We start from the raw sequence: 18,458 nt of genomic DNA, 5'->3' as shown, positions 1-18,458 counted from the left end.
ATAGAGGCATTATCTTAAAAGAAGCAGTAATAATCTAAACCAGGTTTGAGAGTAACTGTGCTACCTATTTGATAACTGTTTTAAAACAAATCAAAGTCTATAACATGACAAATTAGTGAGGCAGCTAGTGTACTAAAAAGAGCACAATTACCAGCCCTCTAGAGCCTACTCCACTGGCCCTCCACAGCGAAAGGCAAAGAGACTAGACAAAGCATAATACATGTTATATTTGTATGATGTCCTATAGTGTCAAAAAGCTTGAACACATACTACTGTCTAATCCTCCCAACAGGGAAGTTGTTGTCATGGATAAAGCTGCATTTTGGAATAAGACCAACCTTGTGACAAAACCTGAAGCTACCACTTTTTTAGCTAAACAAATTTGTACAAATTTGAACCTCCCTTATTATGTAATATGTCTGGGACTTTGTTGGTTTGGGGCTTGCTTTTGTTATGGGGGCAGGAAAGTGGAGCATGCGAGAATGGATACCAAGGTATAAAAGTGTTTTATTAGGGAGTACTGAAATAACTTAATGGATTGGGACTAACATTTTTCTATTTCCTTTAAGAAATGGGAGAAGAAAGTTCAGAGTGTATTTTGTGAAGATTTTGTTTTCGCTGTATCTCTAAGCATGTATACCATACGTTGATACAGATTAATGTAAAATGTATTTCTTATTATGTGTCATGGCCTAAAAATTTAGCCACTGATTATAACAAAGCAATCAAGATCTAAAATCCACTACCAAAAAGTTGCAAGGATTAAACAAGATTACAGATATAAAGTGGCTAACATAAGTGCTGCCACTCTGTTTTTACAAACTATGATTATTCCAGGATGATGAGGTGTTATTTCTAACTTCAAACCCCTGTTCACAGTTATTAAAAACTTTTAAAAATGTTTATCTAGTTAAAAATAAGATGTGCATTATTTTCAAACAACCTTTGGGTTCTAACCAATGTACTTGTGACTTGGCAAAATCCACCAACATTAAAATGCATATCCTTTCACCCAGCAATTCTACTTTAAGTAATTTACCTAGAAATATACTCCACATATGAATAAACTAAATATGCACATTTTTAAAATGCAGCATCATTTTAAGCAGACTGTCCATCAGTGGAAACCTTGTAATAAACCGTAGCACATCCACACAGTGCTGTTGGTAACAACGAAGAAGCCCCGGGAGAAGTTTCAAAATATATTAATGGGGAAAAAAGGAAAGCAAAGGGAAATAAAGGAATGGTAACATTTGTGTTTAGAGAAACATTTTTGCTTTATATGGATTATGCATAAAATGTTTATGGAAGAACACAGAAAGAGGTAAACAGAAAAAAAGAATATGTATTTGCCTGTGTATATGTAAACTGTGCCCGGAAGCGTATACAAGAAACAGGTAAGGGGAAGTGAGCAGTTGGGGGCAAGGTGAGAAGAACATATGTATAAAAATGTAAAACAAAGTAGCATCCACTAACAAGACACTACAGTCACCCATCTAGAGTGATCAAATTTTTATGTTTACTCATTGAAAGCAAATGAAAACCAAATTAATAGAAGACAAATATTGAACATGGTCCTCTGTACACAAAAGAAAAGCTGAATTGGAGGTTTAGCGAAGAGAGTTTTATTCCTGGGCTATTGTTAGAGGTTAAAAATAAACTGGGACAATGTCAAATATTTCTGATCTATCCCCTCAGTGGAGAAGAACAATAAATACCAGTGTCTACTATAACTATTATCTCAAAGGTACCCTTTAATTTAGCTAAAAGCGGGAGGGGAAGACAATGATTAGTACTTTCCTCATTTATTACAGTGTTAGCCTCTTTCCAGTTATGATTAAGGTAAACCAGGAAAGAAAGTCTTCCTTTCCTTGACGTATGTAGATGAGATGTCATTATAGTAGTATGTGTTTCTATTCAAATTGCAGTCTTGCAAGAATCCCGGCCCACGTACTACCCTAATTCATGGCCTTACAGTTGCCATACGAGACAGAAGATTAGGAGAGGTAGAAGAATGCCAATGCAAATACTCGCAATTTACAAGGCACTTTTCAGAGACAGTAGCATGGAAAATACTACTGAAGATACCAAACAGTGTTTACTTCGAAAGTTTAAACACTGAATATACAGAACAGTTTTCACAATCTACCTCCTGCAGCAATGGTTACGACCTGAAAAAATATAAACAGAGGAATGACAGAGGAACTCTGACAGCACTTAGGTGCAACTCAGTGGTAGGAATGAGGACGTGGGTCTGATGCGGGGCCCTGGGCTCAGAACACCTGCACCTCACCTTCTTCTGAAGGACATTAACTTTCCGCTCCTTCACATCCAGCATGTCCTTGAGGTCATGGATCTCTCCAGCTTGTGTCCCCTTCTCCTCAGCCATGTCTTGAATTTGTTTTGTCTTCTTATTCAGCATGGTTTCCTTCTCTTCCAAACGCAACCGCAGAGCATCCACCTAAGAATATAACATTTTTACAAATGATTAATTGAAAAGAAAGGAACGTAATTCCTTCCAAATAGATGTGCACAGTTGCCTAAATGATACTTTTATAGTAAACTTTCATTAGAATCAAATAAAATACCACTCTAAATACAACTGTGACTATTTAGAAATGAAACCCTAAAATTTTGTGAGCACTTCCATAATAAAATAAAATTTACATCCGTTAAATTACAGTGTAATCAAAATAAATAGATCTGAATAAAGGGGATAAAATTGGAGAATTTATATAAAGGGGTTGAGCTTTGCTACTTCTATAAAAGTGGTATAATCTATTATGTTTCTCAAATTTTAGAATCATTTGGAGGATTTAAACAGAATGCCAGGCCAAGCCACCAGTTTCTAATTTGGCAGGGTTGGGGCTCAAGAATCAGTATTTCTAACAAGTTCCCAAGTGATGCCACGCTGCTTTAGAAAATCCAAAATTAGAAAGAAAACCGTAAGCGTCACCAAACATGACACCTGCTGTATCACAGAATACAATCTAGCTGCAGCTGACAATCCCATAATGCACTTAGAGATCTGTAAGGCAAAACAAGATCTACTTTCAGATCTCAAGACTAGTCAGCTAAAGCTTGGTATCCAGGTACCTTTATCACCAAAGTTGAATACCATCCATTAGATATAATTTTAAAATAATTAGAAATCTAATATTAGTACTTATTTTTTCTTCCAGTTTTGGGATATAACTGACATACAGCACTGTGTAAGTTTAAAGTGTACAGCATAATTATTTGACTTCCATGCATCATGAAGTGATTATCACAGTAAGTTTTGTGAACATCCATTGTCTCATACAGATACAAAACTAAAGAAATAGAAAACAACCTTTTCCTCGTGACGAGAACTCTTAGGATTTTCTCCCTCATTGACTTTCACGTACAACACACAGCCAGGCTGATTATCTTTATCCTGTTGTACACCGCACCCCCAGTACTTTTTTTTTTTTTTTTTTGCGGTACGCGGGCCTCTCACTGTTGTGGCCTCTCCCATCGCGGAGCACAGGCTCTGGACGCGCAGGCTCAGCGGCCACGGCTCACGGGCCCAGCCGCTCCGCGGCATGTGGGATCTTCCCGGACCGGGGCACGAACCCACATCCCCTGCATCGGCAGGCGGACTCTCAACCACTGAGCCACGAGGGAAGCCCAGTATTTATTTACTTGATATCTGGACGTTTGTACCTTTTGACTATCTTCATCCAATCTCCCCTCCCCTGATTCCTCACCTCTGGTAACCACATATCTGGTCTCTTGCTCTGAGTCTGTTTGTTTTTCAAGTACAACTGACCTACAGCCCTATGTTACTTCCTGAAGCACAACAGTGCAAGTTGATGTTACTATACATCTCAAAAAGTCTATTACAATACGTCACCACACAATAATATTCCACAGTTACTGACTGTATTCCCCACCCTGTACATTTCATCCCCTTGACTCATTTATTTTGTAACTGGAAGTTTGTCCCTCTTAATCTCCCTCACCTATTTCTTTCCTCTCCCCATCCTCCTCTCCTCTGGCAACTACCTGTTTGTTCTCTATATCTATAATTCTGTTTCAGTTTTGCTATGTTTGTTCATTTGCTTTTTTAGATCCCACATATATGCGAAATCACACAGTATTTGGCTTTCTCTGTCTGGCTTACTTCACTTAGCATAATGTCCTCAAGGCCCATCAATGTTGTCACAAACAGCAGGATTTCCTTCTTTCTCATGGTTGAATAATAATATACACATACACAGACAACGTCTTCTTTATCCATTCATCCACTGATGGACACTTAGGTTGCTTCCATATCTTGGTTCATTAATGCTGTAATGAACATAGGGGTGTATGTATCTCTTATAATTAGTGTTTTTGTTTTCTTCAGATAAATACCCCCAGAGTGAACTGCTGGATCATACAGCAGTTCTACTTTTAATTTTTTGAGGAATCTCCATACTGTTTTCCACAGTGGCTGCACCAACTTACATTCCTACCAACAGTGCACAAGGATTCCCTTTTCTCCACAGACCACAGACTCACCAACACTTGTTACTTGCGGTCTTTTGGATAATAGCCACTCTGACAGGTGTGAGGTGATATCTCATTTTAGTTTTGATTTGCATTTCCCTGATGATTAGTGATGTTGAGCATCTTTTCACATGCCTGTTGGCCATCTGTATGTCTTCTTTGGAAAAATGTCTACTCAGATCCTCTGCCCGTTTTTTGTGTTTTTTTTTTGTTTGTTTTGTTTTTTTGCGGTACGTGGGCCTCTCACTGCTGTGGCCTCTCCCACTGCGGAGCACAGGCTCTGGACGCGCAGGCTCAGCGGCCATGGCTCATGGGCCCAGCCGCTCCGCGGCATGTGGGATCCTCCCGGACTAGGGCACGAACCCGTGTCCCCTTCATCAGCAGGCGGACTCTCAACCACTGCGCCACCAGGGAAGCCCTCTCTGCCCGTTTTTTAATCAAGTTTTTTTTTTTTATGTTGAATTGTATGAGTTCTTTGTATATTTTGGATGTTAACCCCTTACTGAATATATTATCTGCAAATATCTTCTCCAATTCAGTAGGTGGTCTTTTTGTTTTGTTAATAGTTTCCTTTGCTGTGCAAAAACTTTGTAGTTTGATGTGGTCCCACTTGTTTAGTTTTGCCTGTTTCCCTTGCCTGAGGAGACATATCCAAAAAAAATTACTAAGACTGATGTTGAAGAGGGTACTGCCTATATTTTCTTCTAGAAGCTTTATGGTTTCAGGTCTCACATTTAAGTCTTAAATCCATTTTGGTTTTTCAGTTATTTTTTTAAATTAATTTATTTATTTTTGACTGCGTTGGGTCTTCGTTGCTGCACGTGGGCTTTCTCTAGTTGTGGCGAGCGGGGGCTACTCTTTGTTGTGGTGTGTGGGTTTCTCATTGTGGCAGCTTCTCTTGTTGTGGAGCATGCGCTCTAGGCACACAGGCTTCAGCAGTTGTGGCATGTGGGCTCGAGAGCGCAGGCTCAGTAGTTGTGGTGCACAGGCTTAGTTGCTCTGTGGCATGTGAGGTCTTCCTGGATCAGGGCTCAAACCCGTGTCCCCTGCATTGGCAGGTGGATTCTTAACCACTGTGCCACCAAGGAAGTCCTTTTAATCCATTTTGAACTTGTTTTTCTGCATGATATGAGAGAGCAGTCCAGTTTCATTATTTTTCATGTAGCTGCCCAGTTTTCCCAACACCGTTTGTTGAAGAAGCTGCCTTTTCCCCACTGTATATTCTTGGCCCTTTGTCATAGATTAATTGCCCATATAAATGTGGATGTGTTTCTGGGCTCTCTATTATGTGCCATTGATCCATGTATCCATTTTTGTCCCAGTACCATACTGTTTTGATTACTGTAGCTTTATAATATAGTTTGAAATCAGGTAGCATGATACCTCCAGCTTTGTTCTTCTTTCTCAAGACTGTTTTGGCTATTTAGGGCCTTTTGTGTTTCCATACAAACTTTAGAATTATTCTAGTTCTATGAAGAATGCCATTGGCATTTTGTACTTATTTTAAAATCTATTCACAGCAAATTTCATTAAACATACTCACACACCAAATTCTTTTGTTTTTTTGCTTTCCCACTAAGGATTTATAGTTCAGCAAATAGTTACACATTTGATTACAGAAAAACAGGGAGGTGGGTTTCTTTCTGTTCAACAAAAATATAACATGAGTCATACATGCAAGCCACTTATGAAATTTTTAATTTTCTAGCAGCCACATTAAAAAGTGATAAAGGAACAGGTAAAATTAATTTTAATAATATATTTTATTTAATCTAATATATATACACATTATTGTCATTTCAAACCTATAGTCTATATAAAAAAACTATTAACAAGCTATTTTACATTTCTGTTTTGTACTAAGTCTTCAAAGCCCAATGCATATGGTAATTGACACTTATGTCACATCTCAATTTGGACTTGCCATGTTTCAAGTGCTCAATAGCCACATGTGGCTGGTGGCTACCACACTGACAGTGCACATCTAAGATAACAAGTATGTTTCTACAAAATATCTTTAATCTTGAACTTATACTATATTATTTTTCCTGTCTGAATGTAGAATAACCAACAAAGAAAAAATAGGTCAGACTTCCCTGGTGGCGCAGTGGTTAAGAATCCGCCTGCCAATGCAGGGGGACACAGGATTGAGCCCTGGTCCAGGAAATTCCCACATGCTGCAGAGCAACGAAACCCGTGCGCCACAACTACTGAGCCTGCGCTCTAGAGCCTGCAAGCCACAGCTACTGAGCCCGTGTGCCACAACTACTGAAGCCTGTGTGCCTAGAGCCCATGCTCCGCAACGAGAAGCCACTGCAATAAGAAGCCTGCACACCGCAACGAAGTAGCCCCCGCTCGCCGCAACTAGAGAAAGCCCACGTGCAGCAACGAAGACCCAACGCAGCCCAACAATTAATTATTTATTTATTTATTTTAAAAAATAGGTAATATGGGTAATGACTCACAGAGAGAATACCAAAACATCAGGAAATATTATTATTACATTATATCATAACTATATTATTACATCAATAACATATTGAAACTATATTATATCAAAACAATAAGGTATCTGAGAACCAGTACTATATGTTTAGTGGTACTTACTGCTCAATAAGTATTGTGGAAAATTTCCTAGGAGACCAGTCTCATTTGAGACTGATATAGATAAGCCATCATGTACTTACAAATTACGTTGGACCATGCTGGAGAGGAAAAACATGTAAATAAACAACATTTCATTCTGCTAAACTGTATTTCTCTCAACCACTTCAATGCCACCAGTCTCACCAAGCCAGAAATTGGGGAAGCCGTCTTTTCAGGTCTCATTTATAATTCGTCAGCACAAGTTCCACTGCCCCCTCAATAAACACTCTTGCACCTCTAATTTTCCTCTATTCTTCTTTAATTAATGATACAGGGTAAACCTTATTACATTCTGGAAAGGTCCACCTAAGAACTTTCAAACTCTGAAAATCTTATTTCTGAAACACGGTTCTTTCCTTTCTTCTATGCCTACTAAATCTACTCTTTGTCCAAAGTATAACCTCTGATCTATCATCCCTAACTTTTTGTTATTCACCTCCATTCTGGTTTTATTTGTTTTTCTCCCAGACTGAGCAATCATTTCAAATACAGCCTCACATCATCTTTTTTTTTCCAGTCATGTTTATTTTTACAGACCTTTACTTCTGTATTAAACAGTTTTCTTCATTCTACCCTCAGACTTCCGAACCTTCCTGCACATGGTCATGTATATGCTTGCCAACCACATACACAGCATATCAAAAGTCCTCAGGATTCTATTCTCAAGCATCGTATTTTCTTCCCTTGTATTTTCCCTGTGGAAAATTTCAATTTCCCATGGTAACCGGCAAAACTGGTACTTTGAGAAGAAAGCAGACCCAAGATCTCAAAGCTAAAAATAAGTGATAGAGCATGGATTTAAGATTAAATGGTCTGTCTTCAGATCCTAAGCTCTTAACCACTAATTCTGTAAGATTTCATATATGTAAAACTCTACAAAATGCAAACTAATTACAGTAACAGAAAGCAGACCAAGGGTTGCCTGGATATGAGGGAGGAAGTGGGGAGGAGTGAAGAACATCAGGGAGAGGCAGAAGAAAGGGGTTACAAAGAGGTACAAGAAAACTCAGGGGACAGTGTTCTTTATCTTGATCGTGCCATTGGTTTCAGAGGTGTGTGTCAAAACTTACCAAACTGTACATTTTGAATATATGCAGTTTATTTGATGTCAATAAATTTGATTTTTTTAAGTAAGCAAAATTAGAAAGCATGGTATTAGAACAGGAATAAACCAACAGACGTTTGCCACGGAAATGCGAGCCCAGACACACACACTCACACCACTTAGTGACCCACACACATATAAACAGAAGTGACACTGTAATCAGTGAGGAAAGGGCAGAGTATCAAACTGTTTTTAGACAACTGGCTACCCATACTGAGGGAGGGGGGAAGAACCCTGACTCATATCATACACAAAAATGAATTCTAGAGGAATTAAAGCTTTATATATAAAAAGCAAATCTTTAAAACTTTTAGAAAGAAAGATACTTTTTTTGTTTGTTTGTTTGTTTGGGTTTTTTTGGCGGTACGCGGACCTCTCACTGTTGGGGCCTCTCCCGTTGCGGAGCACAGGCTCCGGACATGCAGGCCCAGTGGCCATGGCTCACGGGCCCAGCTGCTCCGCGGCACGTGGGATCCTCCCAGACGGGGGCACGAACCCGTGTCCCCTGCATCGGCAGGTGGACTCTCAACCACTGTGCCACCAGGGAAGCCCAAGAAAGATACTTTTTAAGTATCTTTTAAGACAGGGCAGCATGGAAGGATTTTTTTTTTTTTTAAAGACCCAGAAAGGATACATCATAAAGAAAAAATACTGGTAAGGCCAACTACGTTAAAATTCAAAACTCCTACACGTCATTTACCATATTAAAATGTTTTAGTATTTTACCTATATTTTAAGTGCCTGAAATGGTTCTTAGTAAAAATACTACTAAGGAAAATAGAGGCATATTTATACTAGCTTTTTAAAATTTTATTTTATTTATTTTTATTTTTGGCTGTGTTGGGTCTTCGCTGCTGTGCATGGGCTTTCTCTAGTTACGGCGAGCAGGGGCTACTCTTTGTTGCAGTGTGCGGGCTTTTCATTGTAGTGACTTCTCTTGTTGTGGAGCGTGGGCTACAGGAGCATGGGGTTCAGCAGCTTTGGCACGCAGGCTCAGGAGCTGTGGCTCGCGAGCTCTAGAGCGCAGGCTCAGTAGTTGTGGCGCACGGACTTTGTTGCTCCACAGCATGTGGGATCTTCCTGGACCAGGGATCGAACCTGTGTCCCCTGTATTGGCAGGCGGATTCTTAACCACTGCGCCACCAGGGAAGTCCCTACACTAGCTTTTTAAAATGTTGATATTTTGTCAACTGGTCAAAATTAAATGTGATGCAATACTGAACTTCAATTTTCAAAATGTATGACCATTTACAATCACTCCAAAAAAACTAAATGCCTAGGTATAAATCTAACAAAACATGTACAGGCTCTGTATGCTGAAAATTATAAACGGCTAATCAAAGCAACTGAAGAAGGTCTAAATGAGTTCTTCCCATGAATAGTATATGAAATGGAAACCTGACATGTGTAAAGATAGCCAATCTACTTAAATTTTTCCTCAAAGACGAGGAAAAAGAAAAGATTACTCAGCAGTGACAAAAAAAAAAAAAAAGAGTGTTTTACTGACAAACAGTAGAACTACAATAAGCCAAGCCCAGCGAATCCAAAAGATGTTACATTACAAATTTCCAGTTTTGGTGCCTGAATTCAGCACTAGAGAGCTCAGAGCAAGAATCAAAATCCAATGCAGAACAAAGATGGATTACATGATCACCACTGAGTTCTCCAATGGTCCTTTCTAAAGTGCAAGGCGACAAAATTCCTGAAGCTACCCCCAGTTTTCCTTCATCTACCTATTAAAATCAGAAACACTCCACTACGCAAAGAAGGAAAAAAGGTCCAGAAGGGAAATGTCAGAACAGACTGAATATTTATTCAACAGGGAGAAAAGAACTGCCACCACAAAGCGAAGATGCTTGTGAATACGAAATTCAACGACCAGGCTGCCGAGATGCCAGAAGAACTCACTGACCCCTATCCACCTGGCGTTTGTTGAGGCTCAGCTCCAGCCCGCCTACATGGCTACTAGTCCCATCTGACAGTATCAGATGTGGTTCCTATTAGTGAACCCATTACAGGGCATCCATCAGTCAGGGCGAGTCAAGAGGGAGCTCTCCGTGAACCCTCTGACCCGCTGCACAGTTAAAGAGGTCAAAGTCTTAGAAAGTACACATGCCACAAATCTAAAAATAAATACATCTCATGCCAAGTCATTTCTACCTAATTCCTACATTCTAATTTGTATTCTGTATACTATATATTCCACCTCTAATATGTATTCTATATATTCCAATAACCACCAGCGAAAAAACAAAGCAACTCACCTTAAAAACATTTTACCCGATACCCCTGAAATACACTATTAAATTCTTATTGCAGAAGTCAAAAGCCCAGACATTTAAACCTGTAGATAAGCCTGAACTGCCTTGTCTCTCAGTTCTTCTCAGCATTAATTTCAGAAAAATGTAAGGCTTTCCATCTGTGGGTCAGGAATCAGAATGCAGCAGGAAAACGTCCCTCATCACTTCTAAATGTTTCTCATTCTGATGGGACCAATGTCTCAGGATAATAACTGTGAGGCCTCATATTTGTTGCTTCTTTACCAAAAGTACCCAGATGCCCCAGCTGCACTTTCATGTTAGATCCCTGACTCTGCTAAGTGACCTGGAAATGGGCCTGCACTAACCACTCATAAATACCCGCGTGCCGATTTGAGGGAATGTCAGGTATGAGACCCACAAGAATTGGTGACTGAAAAAGGTAAAGAATGAAAACTCTTGTTATAAACATACAAACCTTTGGTGTTATTGCAGTGGAAAATGCAGGTTTTGACATTAAAAATATTTCATATCACAAATATTAGCCACAGAAACTACCCAAGCCCACAGCCTAATTACTAAGTGATCTTTTCTTTTCTTTTTTTTAAAATAAATTTATTTATTATTTATTTTTTGCTGCATTGGGTCTTTGTTGCTGCACGGCTTTCTCTAGCTGCGTCAAGCGGGGGCTACTCCTCGTTGTGCAGCTCGGGCTCTAGGTGCACGGGCTTCAGTACTTGTGGCTCGTGGTCTCTAGAGCGCAGGCTCAGTAATTGTGGCCCACGGGCTTAGTTGCTCCACGGCATGTGGGATCTTCCCGGACCAGGGATCGAACCTGTGTCCCCTGCATTGGCAGGCGGATTCTTAGCCACTGCGCCACCAGAGAAGCCCTACTAAGTGATCTTTTCAATTCAAGTCAGCTGTGTACACTTTTTCTTGGTCTGCTTTTTCATGCAATGCAGAGTTTAAATGGGCTGGTCTGGAGATCTGAGATAAAAATAACCACAAAAACCACTTTGCTACTACTAGATTAATTGCTCTGAATTCTACACTGATCTTTTGGTTTGGTGTGAACTAAATTCAGAGTATAATTTTGCGTGAGGTCCGTATTTTGCAAACCACAAAAAACAAATTCAGGAAAACCCCTCGGAGACTAGTGGGACACACAGTCATCACCCTAACACCATTCTTGGCAGGAGGAATAAGACCTTGTTTATTCACATCACCTGAGCTGAAGGAACAGCATCTAACCAGCTTGCCAAGCATCAAGGTCTGTGGCAAACAGGTTATGCCAACTTCAACAAAATCAGAAGGTTTTTCCTCCACAAGACTTTCTCTACCAATGGACATGAACAGAAAAATGGCTACATTGCTCTTTTGGCCTTTTACTTCTGATCACAAAAGTATTAGTTATCTCAACCCATCTTAACCTTCTTTTGTTTTACATCAATAAACAGATCTACCTAAAAGCACAAGAGCACTAGTAACTGCATGCCAGTAACAATGGCATGTTTCCTATAATTCTTCTTTTGCAATTATATGACTCACTGCCTTTCTAACTCTCTGACCACACCATTTCAGTTTTCTTCACTGGATCCTCTGTCATTTCCCCCTCTTTACATCTCACTCTATACAACCTTCTCCTGGAGAAACCAATTCATCCCTAAGGCTTTAGCCACTACCCCCATAATGACAGCTTCCGAATATTTATTCCTAGCCTCTTCCTAGCCCCAACCAGTTCTAAAAACCTGAGATTCTAACAAAAGTTTCTGCTTTCACTGAATATTTAATTTAGAATGAGCTTTTTTTTTTAACTTTTCTTTTAAAGGACCTTTAAAGATCACCTAATGTGGTCAAACATAAATGTAAGTTAAATCTGAGTACTGTCTACTATATAATTTTCTGCATTTTTCCTATATTTCATAATTTTTTTAAAAATTTATGTATTTATTTATTTGGTTGTGTTGGGTCTTTGTTGCTGCGTGCGGGCTTTTTTTAGTTGTGGCGAGCTGAGGTTACTCTTAGTTGCAGTACGCGGGCTTCTCATTGCGGTGGCTTCTCTTGTTGCAGAGCACGGGCTCTAGGCGCACAGGCTTCAGTAGTTGTGGCACATGGGCTCAGGAGCTGTGGCTCGCAGGCTCTAGAGCACAGGCTCAGCAGTTGTGGCGCACGGGCTTAGTTGCTCTGCGGCATGTGGGATCTTCCCGGACCAGGGCTCGAACCCGTGTCCCCTGCTTTGGCAGGCGGATTCTTAACCACTGCGCCACCAGGGAAGTCCCCATAAATTTTAAAAAAATTAAATAATCTAAACTACTCCTAATTTTAAAGCTGAGGAAATCAAAGCCGAAACTAAGTGACTCGCCCAAGATCACTAAGTATAATTTCCTATCACCACATCTCCCACTGTTCCCATCTAGAAAGGAGGATAAATGAAGGGCGTTGGGTCATGAGACTGAGAATGTACACAAGCAGACCTTATAAAAGGCTATTTCAACAAACTGCACTGAGTTCTGTTTGACATTCCAACAAAAGGTTGAAGAGCTCAGAGAAACTTGCAAAAGGCCACAGGCAGAGATGTGTCATTCAACAGTGCACAGTTTATCTATACAAGGGTGGGGGGCGGCTACAAAGTTATCATCTAAAAAAACCAGCGACAATATTTTAAACCCACTGATATTTAATATTCACCTCCAAATTCAGGTAAGAACTCCATAATTAAAAAATCTATTCTAGCCACATTAAACATCTATTCTAACCTTAGGAAGTTGGTATTATTATTATTCTCAGTGACAGATGAGAAAATGGAGGATTACAGAGGTAAAATAACTCACCCAAGGTCACATAACTAATAAATGTAGAAGGCTATTTCAAGCCCAGGTCTGACAAGCCCATACTTTGACCACAGTGCTACTAAATCCAGACCACCTCTGTGAAGGTCAACAGATTAAAGGAGATGTTCATAAAACAGGAGTAATTCCATAGATACTATATACTGTACACTGCCCAACACAAAAGGACCTCATACCATGGACCCTGAACAGGAAAAAAAAACAGGTCTTTTCCCACACCCCGTTTTTCCTTAAAGAATTTTAAAATTAAAAAAAACCCAAAAAACTCCTGAATCCATGTTCTTTTTCATATGTGCTTAATTTAGTGATTTGAGAGCTGGACGAAAGTCTAGGGTAGCTTCAGAGAGGAGGATGAGGTCAATTAAGAGCAATTATAGGGGGCTTTCTTGTGGCACAGTGGTTAAGAATCCGCCTGCCAATACAGCGGACACAGGATCAAGCCCTGGTCCAGGAAGATCCCACACGCCACGGAGCAACTAAGCCCGTGTACCACAACTACTGAGCCTGCATTCTAGAGCCTGCGAGCCACAACTAATGAGCCCATGTGCCACAACTACTGAAGCCTGCAAGCCTAGAGACTGTGCTCTGAAACAAGAGAAGCCACTGCAATGAGAAGCCCGTGCACCACAATAAAGAGTAGCCTCCGCTCACCGCCAACTAGAGAAAGCCCGCGCGCAGCAATGAAGACCTAATGCAGCCATAAATAAATAAATAAATAAATAAAATTTATTTTTTAAAAAAAGAGCAATTATAGGAACAGAAATATAGCAATTATAGAAATAGATGAGAACTTTCAAAGAGCTGGTTCAAACTGTCTTTTATGGGATCCAACAGGAGAAAGCTGCTTTGGAAAAAGTGAGCCTTGTCAAGTGTCACCAGAGTAATTTAAGGAAAAAAAGCAAATCCTGATAAACAGGCATATAACATTCATATAATCACCCCAAATTCAAAAGGAAGTTAGCTTTTCTACTGTTATCTTTTAGAATGAGACCCTTATATTTGAGCAGTTGTCCTAATAACTTACAGGGGTAATTGCTGAAACTCAGTCCTAAAAACAAATATAAAAACTATCCAAGAATGACCACAAATACAGTCTTTGTTCTCTATGGTACAAGAAACCAATCACAAGCCCATCTGTGTGAGACCTAGCTAATAAGAACACTATTTCAGAGGGGGGTACAAAGAGAAGGATGGATTGCCAAGGGGAAGAAGTCATCTATTAGACTGTGACAAGCTTGCATTATCAGTAACCAACTGCCTGGTTCCCTGGTTCCCACACCTGCCACCTCCATCCAAAACTATCACAGCAGCAAACTTGGCAATAGGCTCACCTCCAAAACACTGGCGCCCTCTTTTGACCCTTTTGTAGTACTGCATGCATACCAGGCATTGATGTGAAAAAGTCTAATAAAGCCACAAATTAATAAATTTGCAGGTAACATTTTTCAGATAATTCTATATTTGCAATTCCCTGAATAAACCTTAATTTAGCTTGATAAAAATATTAAACAGCAGACCTTCTACATAAAATTTATGCCAGTGAAAAGAAAAGCAACAATGTTCTCTTACCGTTTTAACAGTTTACATATATTAGCTGATAGTATTACAAGAATTAGAATGATGCCAATAACTGACAAAGACCCTACTATGTGCCAGGCACTAAGAGTGAATAAGTTAGTTTAATGCTAACAACCTAATGAGGCAGGAACTCCTCTTCATCTTACAGATGTAAAACGAGGCACAATGAACCTAAGTAATGTGCCCAGGACCCTGCACCTGGTAGCAAGTGGTAAAACTGAAGTCCACACTCAGTCACTGTGACGCCAGAGCCAGAGCCTTATTTATCCCAAAATATCCCTCTGAGGTATCATGATAAAATGAAACGTGATCAAAATAGAAAAAGTATAAGTTGTAAGGAAAATTATAAATACATCATCCAAATCTCTCATTTTCAACAAAATCCCAAACTGTAAAACAATAAAATACTACATGAAACATTTTGGTCATTTTCCCATTCCCCCTCGTTTGAAGATTCTGAACTTCTGGGTCTGAGATTTTTTTTTTTTTATGCATTCTTTTTACTACCCATTCCTTTTTCATTACACTATGCCTTTATTTATCTATTATCTTGTTCTTTAAAAGAAAAGAAAAAATTAATCCATACTGTACGCTTTATTTTTCTTCTATACAGCAGAACTGCTTACCTATTCCTACCTAAATTCTCTATTTCACTGAGATCTTTAGAAAATATTTTCCTTAAGACAGCAAATCCAAATAGCATCATCAATTCCCTCTCATTGCAAATATGATAGATTCTCATCTGTCTGGAATTATTTAGTGTGTTCCTACCTCTAATCAAAGCTGGCAGACTAGATAATCTTCTAATATTTCTAAAAATGCTAACTTTATTTTCAAACAGGACATGAAGGCACGTGTCTAATAATCTGCAGTTCAAAACAAGATTTATGTCAAACATTTCTAAATTCCACAGTTTGCCTACTTAAAGCTATTCATAATACCAAAAATTAAGGACACTTAATAACCCAACACAGGCTGACCAAGCTCACTCCCATTCATGACTGAAAGATTTACCACGGGTGAGAACAAATGCTTTTACAACTACCTTTTCATTTCATAACATTAGTTTAAAGTCTACTTAGAAGCACAGACTTAGTCAAAGTCTGAAGTATCAAAAAAATATCTTAACTGCACTGATTTAATTTGTTCGATACAAGAACAATAGAAACAAGATGGTTAGAGTTTAGTACTATAACTGACCACATCGCTAAAGAATCCATCATCACAGTATTCATAGCTCCCGTATCTCAACACAACAAGACGTGCACAGGTAATGCACAAGAAAAGGTGCCGAGGAATGGGCTCCGTGCAAACCCCACGACTCCTTTTACCTCGGTCTGCAGGATGGCAGCCCTCTGCTCTTTAGCAGTCAAGGACTCCTTCAGCACTTCAATGTGCTGCTTGCTGTCTGAGAACTGGTTGGTGAGTGTTTCCAGCTTTGTCTGTAGGGCCAGTAGTTCGGTGTCCTTTCTGGACAGCTCCTGCTTCACCTGACCAATCTAGAGAAGAAGAAAAAGCAGCATAAGGAAAAAAGAAATAAAACCACCACCTCTGATCTGGATCTTTGACAGATCCACGTCAAGATATACAGCATTAACTTTATGACAGGACACAATTCATCTTTTTGCATCATCTAATCTTAGCGGACCCCCCACCAAAAAAAAAAAAAAAAAACAAAGCTTATTCAACTAATAGCAAAATTTCCAGTTTTCATGTATTGTCTCCCCTAAACTTTTGAAATCCGTTAGAAAAGGAATGGAAGAAGAAAAATCCCAATTCACTTAGATGACTATGAGATAGCAGTAAGCATCTGAACACGACTAAAGCAGTCTTCATCTTATTAAGTCATAAGAAACTTCAAATCATACAGCAGGATTAGTGTAGATGGAATACAGAAAGAAAAAAGAAACTTCCTACTATTGCTATTTAAACTCAAAAGCTGCACATTTATTTTTTCATTGTTCTTTTTTCATTCTCAAATCAAAGTGTACATAAAGTCCTTCTTAAAAAGCCACTTTAGTGTTATAAGGCATTATAAACATGTGCTTTCTAAAAATTATATAATTTTGAGGAGTTAGGGGTACTGAACTAAAAAAAAGATTCCACCTACAAAGTTATATTACCTACGACATGTCATATCAACTAAATGGATAGAAGTATATAACCTAAATAAAGAACGCATAAAATCTCATTCTGTAAGAATCTACATGTATCATCAAATTTGAATTACTCTGACAGAGTAATCCATAAATCAACAGGTGCCACTCACTCTCCCATAAATTCTTCTCATCTTAGCTTAGAAAACATTTAACATCAAACATCTCCTTTACATTTCTACTGTGTTTCTAAGAATTTTTACTCTTTTATTCTAAATGTAAGCCAAATTAACAGACATCATATCTGTTTTTACATTATATCTACTGCCCAAGCAAGGTAGCTAGCTATACACTAAAATATAGACTCTTGGAAGTATAAATTTGACAAGAAGTCAGTAATCTCAGTATCACTGATGACACAAAAAATACTTTGTAAAAAGTTGAATGTATCTAAAGTATTTTGACTGTAATAATCTTAGGCATAAGGGACAAAGCTTTCGAGAATAATTTCCCATGAGAAAGTATGAAATAAATTTTACTGTAATTAAAATTACTTTTAAGGAGCACTAAAAATAAACTTATAATTTACTGTTCTGTTTCAGCAGGAAGACAAGCATTTTTCTCATATGCATGAAATCTCTACTTACAAATATAATATTCATTCATTCAACAAACATTTCTGTGTGCTCACTGTATGCAAAATACTCGCAGCTGCTAAGGACATCAGTGGAAGATAGCTGTAAACAGCAGCTACTTCCATCCTGTAACACAGATACATACCCAGGAGCTGCCACATACTGTAATGGTGTAGCATCTTTCATGACATCCCTTTACCAACGTCCCACCCCTAACAAACAGAATGCACTAAAAACGCACTTGTGGTATGAATGGTCAGGAGAAACGTTCAAAATGTTCTCACCTCGTCAGCTAAAGAACTATGGCTTAAAGATTACTCAAATTTCCAGCTACCTCTGGACCATGTGATCAAAAATAAATATAAAATCTCAGTTTCCTCATCATCTGCATTACTAAATAATCCTCAAATAATGCTATACTGACCATAAAGATTGAGAAAAAGAAGAAAATATTCTAAATAGAAGAGTTTAGAAGCACAAATTTTCCTTAAAAGTTAGGAGCATAAGGCTTTTGCAGTCAATCCCACGTGAGAACGAATGAGTGTGTCTTCTTGGGTAACTACCTCTCTAAGCCTTGGTTTCCTGATCAGTAAGATGGAGAAAGCAAACCAGTGCCACTGTATTGCATACAGATTAAACCAAAAAAAAAAATGTATAGAATGTTTAGCCTGTTGTTCGACACAAAAAGAAATTAATAATACTAGCTGAGGAAAAAGAAGTTATAGATCAACTTCTCCTCTAGACAATACATGGTTACAACAAACCAAACTGGACCC

The 18,458-nt window shown here is 38.8% G+C and overlaps 1 protein-coding gene across 2 annotated transcripts in view; it reads right to left on the bottom strand.

Moving 5' to 3' along the window:
• ERC1 (ELKS/RAB6-interacting/CAST family member 1) overlaps positions 1-18,458 on the bottom strand; it is a gene marked incomplete at both ends in the record, with an annotated part of 344,584 nt that overhangs the window by 259,721 nt on the left and 66,405 nt on the right. For both annotated transcript variants that reach the window (XM_079715876.1, XM_079715877.1), the window contains 2 exons: positions 2,294-2,461; positions 16,283-16,450. In XM_079715876.1, the coding sequence (XP_079572002.1) occupies positions 2,294-2,461; positions 16,283-16,450 (336 nt within the window). The remainder of the gene's footprint in view (positions 1-2,293; positions 2,462-16,282; positions 16,451-18,458) is intronic.

Source organism: Hyperoodon ampullatus (assembly GCF_949752795.1).
Source record: "Hyperoodon ampullatus genome assembly, chromosome: 11".
Taxonomy (NCBI): Eukaryota; Metazoa; Chordata; class Mammalia; order Artiodactyla; family Ziphiidae; genus Hyperoodon; species Hyperoodon ampullatus.
Note: the sequence above shows the minus strand (reverse complement) of the source record. Positions and strands in the feature narration are given on the sequence as shown.